Source organism: Hylobates moloch, unplaced genomic scaffold, assembly GCF_009828535.3.
Source record: "Hylobates moloch isolate HMO894 unplaced genomic scaffold, HMol_V3 SCAFFOLD_2, whole genome shotgun sequence".
In the NCBI taxonomy this organism is placed as follows: domain Eukaryota; kingdom Metazoa; phylum Chordata; class Mammalia; order Primates; family Hylobatidae; genus Hylobates; species Hylobates moloch.
Window position 1 is genome coordinate 151,705,535 of NW_026652277.1, and position 16,219 is coordinate 151,721,753.

Genomic DNA, 16,219 nt, shown 5'->3' on the forward strand with positions numbered 1-16,219 from the left:
TAGTAGAGACAGGGCTTCACCATGTTGGCAAGGCTGATCTTGCACACCTGGCCTCAAGTGATCCACCCGCTTCGGCCTCCCAAAGTGCTGGGATTACAGACGTGAGCCACCGCGCCTGGCTTCTTTCTGCTCTTCCTTTTATCCTTTCTTCCTTTCTTTTTTTTTTTTTTTTTGACAGATTCTCGCTCTTTTGCCCAGGCTGGAGTGCAGTGGCACAATCTCAGCTCACTGCAACCTCTGTCCCTGGGTTCAAGCGATTCTCCTGCCTCAGCCTTCTGAGTAGCTGGGATTACAGGCGCCTATCACCATGCCTGGCTAATTTTTATACCTTTAGTAGAGACAGGGTTTCACCATGTTGGCCAGGCTGGTCTTGGACTCCTGACCTCAGGTGATCCACCCACGTCGGCCTCCCAAAGTGCTGGGATTACAGGCGTGAGCTATCACGCCCAGCCTCCTTTCTTCCTTTCTTCAATTCAAAACTTTCACCAGGATAAGTCTGGTGTATTTTCTTCTAAATTTTTATGCTACTTGTTGAGTTCTTTTTCCATTCAGAAAAGATTTCCTCTAGTATTTTTGTCCTATTTGTTTAGACACAGTTATTTATATGTTAGTTTAATATATTCATTTCCTCTTTCATCTCTATCTTCTCATCCTTTTTATCTGCATCCTAGAAGAACTTCTCATATTCATCCTCCACATCACAGATTTCAGATGATGATTCTGCTGTTGCAGTTTCATTCTCTTCCACCCTACACGTCATTGATCTATTTGCATCTCAGTTCTCAGCAAGCTCTACCTTCACCTCAGTTTATTCTTATCATCAGATGTGGTTTACATCTTTTGCCACAGAGTCTATCTTAAAAAATTATACCGAGAACAGAAATCAGATGCTTTCCATAATTTGTTTCCTATAAATAGAAATCTTCGAATGCAGCCTTTTCCTCTGTGTTTGAAACCTACTTGCCAATAACCAGATTTGCAGCATCGTTTCACCCAGCCCCTAAATCAGTTATGGTATTTTTGACTGTGATATAGTTTTTTTTGTCACAATTGATGTCCCATTCCAAGACTGTGATATTGTTTTAATGTATATTCCCACCAACTCTCACATCGAATTCTAATCCCGAATGTTGGAGGTGGGGCCTGGTGGGAAGTGTGTGGGTCATGGGGGCCCTTATGAATGGTTTGGGCCATCTGCTTGGTGATAAGTGAGTTCTGACTCTGAATTCAGATAAGATCTGGTGGTTTAAAAGTGTGTGGCCCCTCTCCCTCCACCCCACGCTGTCTCTCTCACTCCTGTTTTCACCATGTGATGTACCTGTTCCCCCTTTGACTTCTGCCATGATTGGAGGCTTCTCGAGGCCTCCCCAGAAGCAGATGCCACTATGCTTCCCGAATAGCCTGCAGAACGGTAAGCCAGTAAAGCCTCTTTTTTAAAAATAAATTACCCAATCTCAGGGTTTTTTTGTTTGTTTTTTTTTTTTTTTTTTTGGTTTCTTTTGAGACAAGGTCTCACTCTGTCACCCAGGCTGGAGTGCAGTGGTGCGATCTCAGCTCACTGCAACCTCCACACCTCCCAGGCTCAAGTGATCCTCCCATCTCAGCCTTCTGAGTAGCTGAGACTACAGGTGCCCGCCACCACACCTGGCCAATTTTTGTATTTTTGATAGAGATGGGGTTTCGTCATGTTGCCCAGGCTGGTCTCGAACTTCGGAGCTCAAGCGATCCTCCCACCTCAGCCTCCCAAAGTGCTGGGATTACAGGTGTGAGCCACCACACCAGGTCTCAGGTATTTATTTATAGCAATACAAGAACAGCCTAACACAGACTGCAAGAACCCCAAGCCCTGAAAAACAGAAACTTACGTCATAGTGGCATTTATTGCTTAATTAACTAAAAGACCAAGTTGGGTTTGCTGTCTCCAAGGACTCACACTGTACCCATCTTCCTGTTCCCGTTTCCTCAAACGATTGTCTGTTGTCCCCTGGTTTGTCACCATATGTGCAAAGTGGCTGCCACAGCTCCAGGAATTACGTTCCCTCACAACCACATCCATAGGCTGGAGACAATAGAAGGAGGCTTGGAACAAGGGTTTATCTTCCTGTGGCTCTCTCCTTTTATTAGGAGGAAAACTTTCAAGAAGCACCCTGGAAGACTTACTTAATATCTCATTGACCAGAACCAGTGGATGACTGGTCAAACTTGGCTGTGAGAGAGATTGACAAGTGCGTATCTGAATCTTTTAGTTACCCATGTAGGAAAAGCAGAAAATCAGAGGGGAGTTGGAATGGCTGTGGTATATTCAGTGTCTGACACACCTTATTCTAGCCACCTGGTTGCAGTTAGAAACTCCTCTCAGGTCTTTTGCACTGGAGGTGCAATTGATGTGCACATCTGCTAGCCAACTTTCTGATGTCTGTGTGTTATTTTTCTGGTGTGGTTCCATTGAACCAAGAAAGGAACTTTTTAATTTTTTTTCTTCCACTTTTTGGTTCCCTGATTACAAATGAGGGAGATCATTCCTGGATTATTTAAAGCAGTCTGTAGTTCCTTACTTGTCAAAAATAGTGGGTGCAAAACAAAATTCTAGAGTGCATTGCTCCATTGGCTCTGATAGGCTTTGTCTCTTCTTAACACTAGTTTCATATTTCAAAATGCAGTGAGTCACTGGCTTGCCTATTCAGCCCAGAGTTGTAGAAATCATGGAAATTGGAGCCCCTGAAGAGATATAGAAAGAGAAATGACCAGGTACAGTGGCTCACACCTGTAATCCCAGTGCTTTGGGAGGCAAGGCAGGAGGATTGCTTGTGGCCAAAAGTTCAAGGCTGCAGTAAGCTATGATTGTACCTCTGCCCTTCAGCCAGGGCAACAAAGCAAGTTGTGTCAAACAAACAAAAAAAAAGAGAGCCAGAGAAAGAAAGGGAAGTGATAATGACAGGATGGGGGATGGGACTGGAAGAATCAGGTGTTACGGCAAGAAATTCTGACCCTCAGAGAAAGCAGCTCTGAGGGTCTGAGGAGCTCTTTCCCTTCCTTGCTTGGTGAAGGTTCCATCTCTGTCAAATGAGGATGCACAGTGGCAGTTTATGGGAATCCAACATTTTACGGCCCAATCTTATACATTAGGCTCCCCATTTTATTTACTGTTAAATCCTAACTCATTGACAAATATTCAGGCTTTCAATGCTGTGGTGATTTGGCACTTCTGTCTGCATTTTTGTGGAGATTTTCAATGATAGATGGTAAAGAGGGAGGGAACCTGGAGAATAAACCCACAGCTGTCTTTCCTAGAGTCCCCTGGCGTCTCCAGGAAGGGGATGCTCAATATGTGTGGGCCTTGGTGAGCCGTGGACGTTTGAAAACCGACGTCTCCGAAAGGATCCCCCGTCCACTGAAGATTATTTAATGTTGAAAAAATAGTAAAAGACGTATCTGTACTTCTCAATTTCAAATGTATATAAATGGGATGGAAAGTTGTTTTTTTAAAAAATTCAATGTGCTAGTGAGTACATAGCAACTTTCTCTCACTCTATATTTTCTAATCAATAAATATAAAACCGTGAAGACAATTTTGTGAGGATTTGAAGTTGTTTTTATATTTTAAAAGGAGTTCCTGCACTCAATAATGGTTGAGAATCACCAGTAGTGCTTTTTAAATTATTTAATTAGGGAAGTGAAATGGGAAGAACATAAATAATATTGTGAAGGCTGTGGATGAAGGTCCTTTTAGGAAGAGTGATTTACTAAAATTAATACCTGAATGGCCACCTGGACATTAAGGGTTAAGCTCACCATTATCATGTTGATAATGGACAGATGGCCTATGGGAGAGAGGGAGAGGGAGAGAGAAAAGGCTAAAGTGCTCTATCGAATACAAAAGAGGGATTTTGATGAGAGAGAGAGTGAGACAGAGAAAGAGAAAGAGAGAATGAAAGGCTAAGAGAGCCCAGAAATAGAAAAAAAAAAAGTAGAAGAAAAGGTCAGGACAAGTTGTCAAGTTGTGGGGAATGGGGAAAGGGAGAGACACCAAGGGCTCAGTCTGACAAGAAGCCCGTGGATTTTTTAAAAGTTGATTTACAAGAAACTCCTGGCTGGGTTAGGTGGCTCACACCTGTAATCCCAGCACTTTGGGAGGCTGAGGTGGGAGGACTGCTTGAGCCCAGGAGTCTGAGACCAGCCTGAGCAACACAGTAAGACTATGTCTCTATTAAAAATACAAAAATTTAGCTGAGTGTGGTGGCGTGCACCTGTAATCCCAGCTACTCGGGTGGCTGAGGCAGAAGAATTGCTTGAACCTAAAACATCAAGGCTGCAGTGAGCTGTGATTGTGCCACTGCACCCCAGCCTGGGCGACAGAGTAACACTCTGTCTCAAAACAAAACAAAACAAAACAAAAACCAAGCACACACACACACCCCAAAAAAGAAACTCCTTATGGTGGATTTGACAAGAGAATTTTCAAATTCTGGGCCTACCTAATATTCAATTGCACTACAGCCCTCTTCAAATTCTTAGTAAAAATATACAAAGAGCTTGTATGAATAGGATTCGAGAATATGAAGGAAAGGGGGCTGCTGTCATCTAAGAATGGATTAGAGCAGCGATAAGAGAAAAGACCAGTTGCTGGAAGTGGAGGGCAAGGACCCAGAAAAAGCAGGAAGTTGGTGCAGGAGGGTGATCAGAACCACAAAACTCCTAAAGTGCACTGTGTGTGTTTGGATGGGAGGCTGGTGGGGAGGAAGGAGGCATGTGGATTTAACCATATGGGGCCTGCAACTATTTTTATTTTAATATTAAAAGAATGGTGGCCCCATAAAGCTGTAGAATTTGGAGACATGTAAATGAAGATTTCTAAAACTCCCTACTTCTGTCACCACTACTGTCACTTTTAGAAATTTTCTTGATTTCTCAGGCCAGGTGCCGTGGCTCACGCCTGCAATCCCAGCACTTTGGGAGGCCGAGATGGGCAGATCACCAGGGCAAGAGATTGAGACCATCTGGCTAACATGGCGAAACCCCGTCTCTAGTAAAAATACAAAAATTAGCTGGGCGTGGTGGCGTGTGCCTGTAGTTCCAGCTGCTTGGGAGGCTGAGGCAGAAGAATCGCTTGAACCCGGGAGGCAGAGGTTGCAGTGAGCTGAGATCACACCACTGCACTCTAGCCTGGCGACAGAGTGAGACTCTGTCTCAAAAAAAAAGAAAAAAAGAAAGAAAAAAGAAAAGAAATTTTCTTGATGTCTCTAAATTAATACGGTCTTCTTCCCAAGAATTCCTGCTTTCACGGTACTTAGTTCACAAAAGTTTTGTGACATCCTTTGTAAGCTAAGGAAGCTGTGCCTGCTGCCAGCTTCAGATTCCTTTGTCATCCTCTTTCCCTGCTTTGAACTCTGTGCTCCCAGAATTCCAAAGTATTTCAAGGTCCCTGAATGTGCCATTCTCTCTTCTCCAAACATGTTCAAGCTATTTTCCCTCCCTAGAATGCTCTGTAAAACTACTGGCCTCAGTTACACGTGCTCAGCTCAACTTAGCCATCCTGTCTTCCAGGAGTCTCCAGGGACTGGCTGAACTTCCCCCTTTGCTATCATAGATGTTACACATAATACATGTATAATATCAAGCCATCTCCTCCAGCAAAGGATTCTTGATCCCTCCTCGCTCTCCACTAATTGGCAATAAGCACCTGCACTGTGAGGATGCCTTTCGTTTCTCACCAGACTCCAGGGCCTGGCATCATATCTGATTCCTACTATCCACTCAGTATTTGCCAAATGGTTATCTTGCAGTTATTTTGATTTTTATTTTTTTGATAAGTTGGTAAAACCTACAGACAAGAATAATAGGCTGGGCACAGTGGCTCACACCTGTAATCCCAACACTTTGGGAGGCCGAGGTGGGTGGATCACTCGAGGTCAGGAGTTTGAGACCAGCCTGGCCAACATGATGAAACCCCATCTCTACTAAAAATACAAAAATTAGCAGGGTGTGGTTCCAGGCATCTGTAATCCCAGCTACTTGGGAGGCTGAGGCAGGAGAATCGCTTGAACCCAGGAGGAGGAAGTTGCAGTGAGCCGAGATAGGAACCACTGCACTCCAGCCTGGACAATAAGAGTGAAACGCCCTCAAAAAAAAAAAAAAAGAAAAAAAGAATAATGTCTTAGATACATTTTTTGTAACCCTGAAGCATCCAGCACTGTGCCTCTCATGTAGTAGGTGCCCAATATGTATTTGCAGAAGTAAAATGCTCTTTAGTTCAGCAATCGCTTCTTTACTCATTGATCCTTCAACAATTAAGCATGTACTATGTGCCAGCACTGTCTGGCAGGCAAGTTTCATCTGATGGCTATTGCAATCAGCCTTCGTGGTTGCTGGCAGCATCGTGTTGAGATGTTTCCTAGGTTACATCTGGATTTAATGGCACTAGAAGGTGGTACTTGTGCCACATGGATGTGATCCCTCATGTGTAGGCTGGAAATACAGAGAAAAAGGCATGATTCCTACCTATTATGAATTGTACAGAGCTTTCCAAGCACTATCAGTCAGCTCAGAGCTCTGATAGGTGCATGAAATATATATTTTATCCAGAAACTTATAATCTTATAGAAAAATACAAGTTACATAAAAAGTTAGAGAATTAACTAAAATAGAATGCAAACAAGTCCTGAAATGAGTGTAACTGGAATCCAAATTCACAGATTGGAAAGTAGAAACATCATCGCTGGCTGGTAATATGGGTGAAGAGAGCAAACCTGGACTGGATTTAGGAAAGTAAGTTTCAGATCACTGTGCTGTCCTCTAATATCTGTGCTACCCAGGACAAGTCCCTTTGCTTTTTTCCAGGAGGAACCTGGGCTTAAAGGCGAAGGACAGTGTGGAATCAGAGTCCTAATTAGTTACCGGCTAGACTTTGACACGTCCCTTAAGGTTTGTGTCTCTCCGTGTCCTCATTCACAAGATAAAGATAATAATATTACTTCCTTCGTAGAGTTGTAAGAATGAATGAGACAGAAGAGACCCTGGTACCTGGTAGGAAGTGATTGGTAAATGTTAGCTGTTGTTCTTAGCCTCAGTTTCCTTATCTGTGAACTGGGATGCCTCATGGGGTTGCTATAAAGATCTGAAGGGATTACAGTAGTAGAACTACTTGGCCCACAAGAATCATTCAACAAAACCTCCTTTAATCTGAATCTAGTTGGTAAAGTCTTCATAATACAGAGGTAAAGCTTTGAAACAGTCTTTTACTGATAGCAACAGAAATAAAATAATACCTTATTTCCAGCATAACAATTGTGTCTTTCATAAATTCTTGAATTCCTTTGCTTTCAAAATTGGCAGTACCTACATAATTGGGCTTGCAGCATGAAAAATTTCTCCTGTGATTTTGTCTGAACGTTTCTGCAGCTTAGTTTCCCGATATAAATAAAACATTTCATTAGTGTGAGGATGCTCTCTCACCACACAAATTGACCCTAATTACAACTTCCATTTCCCCTATTCTTGAAAAACTTTGCACATCTGAAGCTGAGCTGTCATGGTTTTTTAATGAGCATTACTCATAACTCCCAACTCTAACTTCCATAAAGTGTGGAGATGTGTGTGGGAGCAAGACATTTTGTATAAAATAATAATGGGCACTGCTAACAGTTCCAGAGCCCAGTGATGCCAGGCAGACCTGAGTCATGAGTTGTCTGAGAAACAGCTACTTCCAAGGCAATCACAATTTAACAGTTTAAAATTAAATTACACTTGCTTTACTTAAAAAATATATTCCTAAAAGTCAAACAAAGAGTTGCATTTTTCTCCGTGGAATTTTGGCAAAACAGTATAAAATAAATCATTGTTCAAAAAATAATGAAATCTCCTAAAACTAGAATGATGTAATAAATTATTTTAGTCTTATTATTATTTCTACTAAGTTGTTTAGAATACTTAGGTGGGCAGCGGTGCCTCAGGCCTATAATCCCAACACTTTGGGAGGCTGAGGTGGGTGAATTGCTTGAGGCCAGGAGTTCGAGACCAGCCTGGGCAACATGGTGAAACTGTCTCTACTAAAAAAAAAAAAAATTAGCCGGATGTGGTGGTGAGTGTCTGTAATCCCAGCTTCTCAGGTGGCTGAGGCACGAAAACTGCTTGAACCCGGGAGGTGGAGGTTGCAGTGAGCTGAGGCTACATTCCAGCCTGGGTGACAGAGCAAAACTCGGTCTTAAATTTTTAAAAAGACTGATTAGTATATTACTGGGGCATAGTCATTTAGCAAATGCATAAATAAGTGTGCTACAACATGGGAAGAAAAATGATACCAGTGTGCAAAGACAAAACAAAATAATACAGAAAAAAATTTGAATTTATGATTTACTTTAAAGGTAATATATCTGACTCAGTTTCAGCTGGGAAGTATTTTGGGGGATGTCACGTTCAGTGACGTTAACTGAGATTGAGTACTTTTGAAGGGAAGAAGGGATGAAAAATCATCCACATTTGATATTTGGTCAAATAGCCTCTTGGGAAGGAGCCAATTCCAACTTTTCCTTTCTCATCACCATAACTTGGTATCTTTTAAGTGGCTTCCATTGCATTAATTTTTTCAATAACTCATCCTTCTGAGGGAGACTGTTCATGAGAAAAAATACTGAATGAAGGAGCTCTGACTCCATTCAATTTTAAAATCTTATATAACCCGTTCTTGCTCATACACTGAGTAAATAGCTCTTTCAACTGTTGCATAGCAATGGAGGGCCCTTTAGAGCTCTCAGAACTTTTTAACCCAAAGGCTAGATAGTACTGAGAAAATGCTCCCTATGAAACCATCATTCAAAAACGAGCTATTCTTGAATGAATAATAAAATCCTACATACCTACAGCAATTAAAAATTGCAATTTCAAATTGGTGGATTCATCTTTTATATACACATGCAAATCTCAGCTTCCTTCGGCTGCTCCAAGGTAGATTCAGTGTATTTTGAGTTCTGTCTCTACCAACTAGTATAAGCTCTAGACCACTAAAGACCACCCTTTTGAGAATTCACAAGAAAGATACCCTGTGGGCTCATATTCAGGTCCTATCAGCTACCACCAGGCCTATTCCTGGGCTTTCAGCTGCCTCAGCAACTGTTGGTAATCTGACAGAGAGAACGGTGATGTTGAGAATATTTAACAACTGGGACAGAGGCACTGACCTATCAGAATGGCTGTAAAAACTGGTTCAGGCATGCTGGTGTGCACCAGCTAATCTCAGCCTGCTCAGATGGGCCCAACCGCTTGGCCGGCTGCTCTCAGGCTGGCTTGGTCTGGGTCTGCCAGGCCCTGGCAGGGCAGGCTTCCTGCAGCGTGTGTCTGCTGCTGCTTCAGAGCCTGGGAGGGGGTCTGTGGCAACCTCTCTGCTCTCTCTGGGTGACACATCCTTAGAGAGGAGCAAGACCACTGCTGCGTATGATGCATAGCACCCAGAGATTGCAGAGAAACATCTCCCACCATGTTCACAGCCTTTTCCTTTCCCAAGAGATCCCAGAGGAGCCATTTGCCCAATGCTCACAGTGGTGAAAAGCCTCAAATCTAGACTTTTGATGTGATTTCCAAGTGAGGTCAAATGTACAGTCACAGAGATACGCTGACTGGACTGAAAGGGGAGATGTTTATGTTTAAATCTGGTCTCATGACCACACAGAAGAGCAAGTGGTCCTCCATAAATGAACATGTCTAAAAATCCTGTCATTTCCAGCCAGGCACTGTGGATCACACCTGTAATCCTAGCACTTTGGGAGGCCAAGGTAGGTGGATCACCTGAGGTTGGGAGGTGGAGACCAGCCTGGCCAGCATGGTAAAACCCCATCTCTACTAAAAATACAAAAATTAGCCAGCTACTTGGGATGCTGAGGCATGAGAATCACTTGAAACTGGGAGGCGGAGGTTGCAGTGAGCCAAGATCGCGCCACCTTACTCCAGCCTGGGTGACAGAGCGAGACTCCATCTCAGAAAAAACAAAACAACAACAACAACAAAAAAAAACCTGTTATTTCCTTGGAAATACATATCACAGTAGACACAATCATTGTTATCAGATGTTGACTTGTTAAATACATATATTTTTAAAGCACTATAATTTTTGTCACTATAAATTTTGTTTTGATGCTTGATTTTTTTAATATATAGAAAGTGTGGAAAAATGGGAATGGCCCAGCATCAAAAACTCTGAGATGCCTGGGTCTGCCCAAGGTAACTGGCCTCTTACTAGAATCTGTCTTCTCACAACCGAAGCTCTGACATCTGCTCAGGCTGGTTGGCCTGACTTTCTCTTCCCTGAGGATGAGTTTGTTTCCAAGTCTCCGTCTCTTTTACAAGTTGACTTCCCCTAGAGCTGACTGACGAAGGCTGAGAAAGCCAGGCCTGACGAAATTCCAGGGGGCCCAGTTTAAGCTAAACCCAGGAGAACAGCACTCAGTAGGAACATAGTTACCGTTACATCTTACATACTCACCACCTGCCCAGCTTCCATTTAGGAAAAAGGAGTTCACAGCTTTAAAAGTGTTTGAGAACAACTGCCTTAGAATGTTCATCTGCTGAGCACAAGTGTGTGTTTCTTAAATTCCAGACTGTGGCGTCTTCAGAGGGGATGAAGGACAGTCCTTTCAGCTGAGTTCGTGAGTCCCGTTCTTCATGTTCTGGGTCCCAGTGCCAGAGAGTTCTGCAGTGCTGACAACCTGCACTCATACAGTAAATATTGTTCTTGGTTTCTGAACCTTTGGACAGATGGGGGTGAAGGGAAACCTAAGAGGACTCTCTCCCCAGCCAATTGTTTGGATCATGAAATAAAGGAAGACTGGGAACTGAAGAAGAAGTCAGTATTGAATTTCCCAGGCCAGAGGCCACCAGGGTCAGTTCGGCACCATCCTCTGTGTGACCTTGGGCCAATCACACATCTTCTGACCTCAGGTTTCTCTTGTGTGAATTGCTCCATCCATCTAGTATCTCACTTCACTTATATCTGTTGTCACCAGAATTTCAAACTGAGCTTAATCCTGCCCTATGTTAAGATGGATTGGAACATGTCCATGAAAGCTGAAAAAATTTGCTAAAAATGTAACCACTTTGAGTCATAGCTTATTGAAAATGAATTAAGTTCATTAGCTTCTAGTCATTGGAACAAAGCATTCTTTTCAGTTAAAGAGGGTTAGTCAAGAAAGACCTGCCAAAATTTTTCACTGTGCACAGTAGCATCAAGGGAGTTCAACTGTGGACCCTGGGGGGTTGGTTTTGTTTTGTTTTTCAGTATCTCACATGATTTAATTACCTTGTCCTGAGTTATATAACTCATTCCTCTTTGTGCTTTGATTTTTCCATCTAGGAATGTAGAAAAGCTTGCTACCTTCAAATGCAGACATATTATGATAATTGTTGAGCATAATTTAAATACTCTGAATATCTTAGATGAAAACAATTATAGAAGTTGAAAATATGAAGAAGCCAAAAGGAGTATTTGACAAATATTACCTCATTAAATCTCAACACCTTCATAAAATAGATGAAGACACAATCCTAGTATTAATGAATGGAGACTTTAAGTAACTTAAGAAAACCATACAGCAAGTCTGCACTGTGCATTCATTTATACATATATATGTATAATTGCTTTTGGGTGCCAAAAGATGTTTAAGACAAGTTAAGAAAATTTACAAAAGTAGAAAATAAAAGGTTTGCACTCATCTAAATGCATATTTTATATAGCACAAATCAAAGTTGTTTTCATCCGACATTTTAAGGAAACATTTAGGCTTTCTCTTCTACATAATGAAAGTTAATTTAAAATTAAATTTGAAAGATAATTTATGGTACTTTTTCATTTATTATTTCTTTACAACAACATAAACAGTTGCACTTTAAGTTGAATTTTGTGCATGTAACCAACCATTGCAAATGTAAATACACATTATCTTTCTTCTGGATAATTGTGAATTTGTACAATATAAGCTATTAAGAGCACATTGTACCTTCAAAGCCATATCAAAATAAACAGTCCATTTTTAATGGTGACTACAAAGGCCCTTCCTAGGCAAAGTTTCTTTTCATCTTCTTTGTGACATTATCACTGACTGTATTTAGTAAGCCCTTTTGTTAACATCACCACCTCAGCTTGCTCTGCAGTCTACACTGCAGCTCATGTTCCCAGGAATTTGGAGAAAAGAACTTTGCAACCCTTTCCCTTTATCTCCAAATATAAGTTTCCCTTGCCTGCTCTTAGGGAACTTGTGGGCCAATGAGTAGCAAGCACTTAGGGAAAAGGGTACCTCTGCATAAGAGAGGGCAGGCCATATTGAAAGATGACCCCAGATATTCTTTTATTATTATTATTATTATTATTATTATTGTTATTATTATTATTTTAGACAGAGTTTCGCTCTGTCGCCCAGGCTGGAGTGCATTGTCATGATCTCAGTTCACTGTAACCTCCAAGTGATTCTTGTACCTCAGCCTCCTGAGTAGCTGAGATTACAGGCATGTGCCACTATGCCCAGCTAATTTTTCTGTATTTTTAGTAGAGATAAGGTTTCCACTCTGTTGGCCAGGCTTGTCTTGAAATCCTGGCCTCAAGTGATCTGCCCACCTCGGCCTCCCAAAGTGCTGAGATTACAGGCATGAGCTACCACGCCCGGCCTCATTCTTGACGAGAAGTGTGAAAGCAAGAGAAGGCTGAGATCAGGACATGGAAGATGGCGGGCTTCTCCACTCCTGAAGAGGGCCGCTTCATGCCTCCATGTTAGGGGTCACAGGTTCAATTCCCCAAGATCAGACAAACCCACAAGGCAAACGTCAGTATTGGGACCATTCCCAAGAGAAAGGCAGATGTCTTTTGTATCATTTACAGTATTGGATTTTGCATGAAATGTCTATATGCTGCTTGGGAATGTAATATCTGATTAAGAATACACAGCTAAGGAGAGTAGTAGGAAAGAGAAGATTATTTGTGTTTGTTGTCATTTCATATTACAATTACTTTCTATGCCTTTCAGCACAAACTAAATGAGCAGGAAGAGGTAGCAAAATGTGTACAATGTATTTGTGGGAATTGTAAACGTGGAAGTGAAGACCAGCCTCTGATTTATCAAAGATCACTTAAATGAATTAAAACTTTTCCAAATTTCACCTTCAGAAGGTCAACATAGCAAACAAACCTCAGTTTGCAAGGCCAGTTTTAAAGAAGGCAGAATCCAGCAAAGCAGGCGTTTCAGGCTCTGAATAACGCTCAAATTCATCACAAACGTGCTGGGAATTTAAAAAGGAAGTTTGTGTTCTCATTGATTACATAACTAATAATTTTATGAAGCCTGTTTAAAATACTGATTTTTAAAACAGTAGTTATAATGTCAATTGGTTACACAGTGTCCATTTGTGACAATAAATGAAAAAGTGTGGGCAAGCGTGTGCTTGTGTGTGTTTACAAATGAGACTATCTTTGCCGGTGGACCGTTCCAATATGAAAAAGATCCATACATTGTATTATGTAAACACAATCAAGGGGACCCATCATACCAGTGGCGGATGTGTAACCTGTATTTTCTTGGCACATAAGGTTCCACCAAGATTTCGATCTTCACAACATTACAGCTCCGAGCTATCCCACGTCCCACCAGACCCTGTCCCCTTCTCTCCAGACATCCAGCGCGCCCACATGCGCGCGCGCGCGCGCACACACACACACACACACACACACACACACACACACACACGGGACTCAAGAGACAGTACACTCGGGAGATGAGTACAGCTTGCTTCTCTGCGGTCACCCGAGCACTGCAGGCTCACTTTACCTCTCGCCCAGGGAGGATGCCGGCTGCCGCTGCCCTCCGTCTCCACGGCTGTCCCCTTCTGGTTCAGCAGACTGGGGCCCTCCGTGTTTTCAACAGGTACCATGGTCACGTAGAAGTTACAGCCGCTTCCCCGCCACCAAACCGCCCCGACCACTCCCGCTCCCAGGAGTGGTCACTTTCCCCATAATAGCATGCTAAAGAAGAGTGTGGGGAAAAACTTCGGGCAAAGCTAATGTGATTTGTGACCAACTTTGTTTCTATTTCCGAAGGCTTTGCCCTTTTCGGTGACACAGGCTGTTGCTATTCCAAGCAGCCTATCACAGGCAGGGGGAGGGCCGTGAGTCAGAGGATTGTTTTTGCCTTTAGATGCAGAGTTGGAAGCAAGGGGTTAAAAGAAAGGGAGCTCAGACGGAGTGTTTGGCCATTAGCTAAGGGTAGCTCTTGTATTCTAGCACCTTTGAAAAGAGGCAGAGAAAGGAAACATGCAGATTTAAATGCAAACTGAGAGTAGGGATAGAATACTCACAGATGGTATCAGTTAATCTTGCAGAAAGAGGAACAATTTATGCAAAGACATACCAGAAGGAAAAGTGTGTCAATTTTTCAGCAAGACTATTATTCCAAAAGTCATGGTATTTACCAGCTTACACAAAGCATAAAATACCTTTATTGTTTCAACCTGATTTTGATCTAGGTAAAGGCCTATATCTTTCTCTCCAAGGCCTGTCAGATAAATCACAGCCTGAGACCAAAAATACACAAACAGAATGTGCAGATTCTTTGGACTTTTTATATGCTGAGGTTATAGCAAAGTAATCCATTTCTTAATGCAGAATTGTCTTTAAGAGACAAATTAACTCTGAATCCTCTGTTAGGTTTCATGTTTGCCTAGGTAGGAGGAGGATACTCCTCACTCGGAGAGGCCAGACTAAGTGGCCCATTGTGTGGGTGTCGTGGTCATGCAATCTCAAACAAAATCAGGGCATGAGAGAGGATCTTTTTCTGATTTGTGAACATATTTATAAAAAAGTCTTACAGGGTTATGACATTTTACCTTCAGTTATTCATTCAACAAATCATGTTTATTAAAAAAAAACCCTTATAGAGGAAATTGAGACATCTTAAAAATCATTTGGAATAAAAACTAACATGTATGGAGCACTTACGTGCCAGAAATTGTGCTAAGCGCAATAACTTAAATGATCACTTTGAGGCAGGTACCAACATTATAGAATAGGAAATGGAGGTTGGATAACTTGGCTAGTCTCACAGCTAATCAGTGGTAGAGCTGAGATTATGAATCCAGGAGGTCTAAAGCTGTAACTCTCCTATATTCTAACTTCCCGGCCTTGTCCTTCTCTGATTTTCTTGGCTTCCTACACTTTCAGACCTACTCGACTTTAAGAAGATGCCATGAAATATGGCTTTTAGTCATAAGCATTTCTCTGGACAGGAAAACAAATTTGTGCTTGTATAAGCAGAAGCTAAATTTTTGTTACTTCTTTTCAACGTTTTAACTGAATCACCGCAAAGCTCTAAATTCACTTAGTTGTACGTTTCCTTTGCTTGTCACTAAATAATTCTATATTTTTCTTATCTTTCAGGGAAACAGGTAGCAAATGGAAACAAACCTATAATAATTCAGCTAGTATTTATTGTGTACCCGTTGTATGTCTGCTGATAGTGCTGGAAAATGGAAGTCCTCCAGGCATAATCCAGGCCCCTTCTGATTAAGAGGGTAAGAAGTTCAGAATCCCACACATCAGTGTCCCCACTAAAGAATGTGTAATGCAACCATGGTTTGAAGCAACTCATTTTATTTGTTCCGAGGGTGCATTATAATTATATAGGAGTCCCAGTTTCTATCTGTGAGACACATATGTTTCCCATAAGTTCTCTATATTCTCTTGGCTTCTAACTTCCTTCTGCTCAGAACCAATGACCTCATTAGGGGGAAAATGTTCTTGCATTGGGTTAGTTGTATCATTGCTTTGTTTCGTGATCCCACAACCTGTGTTTCTAGCAGCTTCTTGGCCCCATGGGAGTGTTAGAGTGTTTGCTATAGTGCTTGACTAGGCAGAAGGTAAACCTAATTCCAGAATACTTTACTATGGTTAAAAGCAGTTCAACAGTCCTCACTCTGTTTTGTGTAGCCAAACCGTACAGGAGATCCACAGGCATAGTAAGCCAACCAGGAGTCAAAAGAATGCTCAGCAATGCAACTGACAACATCACCTCCTGGTGCTCCTAATTCTGTTCTTTATTCTGCTGGTGACCTTACCTGGGCCACTGGCTGTCTCAAGCTCTGTTTGTACTTTTCTCAATCTCTTAACTCAGAGAAAAGTTTAGGGGAGAAAATTTTTTTCACCCAGACTAGGGGGGGAAACTCTGCCTCAATTCTGTTAAGAACCCTGTACTTC

General features: G+C 42.0%; 1 protein-coding gene across 1 annotated transcript in view; it reads right to left on the reverse strand.

Annotated features, from left to right (window-relative positions):
* Positions 1–14,046, reverse strand: part of SLC2A12 (solute carrier family 2 member 12) — a 61,648-nt gene extending 47,602 nt beyond the window's left edge. The window contains exon 1 of the mRNA XM_032159364.2: positions 13,800–14,046. Coding sequence (XP_032015255.1) covers positions 13,800–13,902 — 103 coding nt within the window. The 5' untranslated portion in view covers positions 13,903–14,046. The remainder of the gene's footprint in view (positions 1–13,799) is intronic.
* Between the last annotated feature and the right edge of the window lie 2,173 nt (positions 14,047–16,219).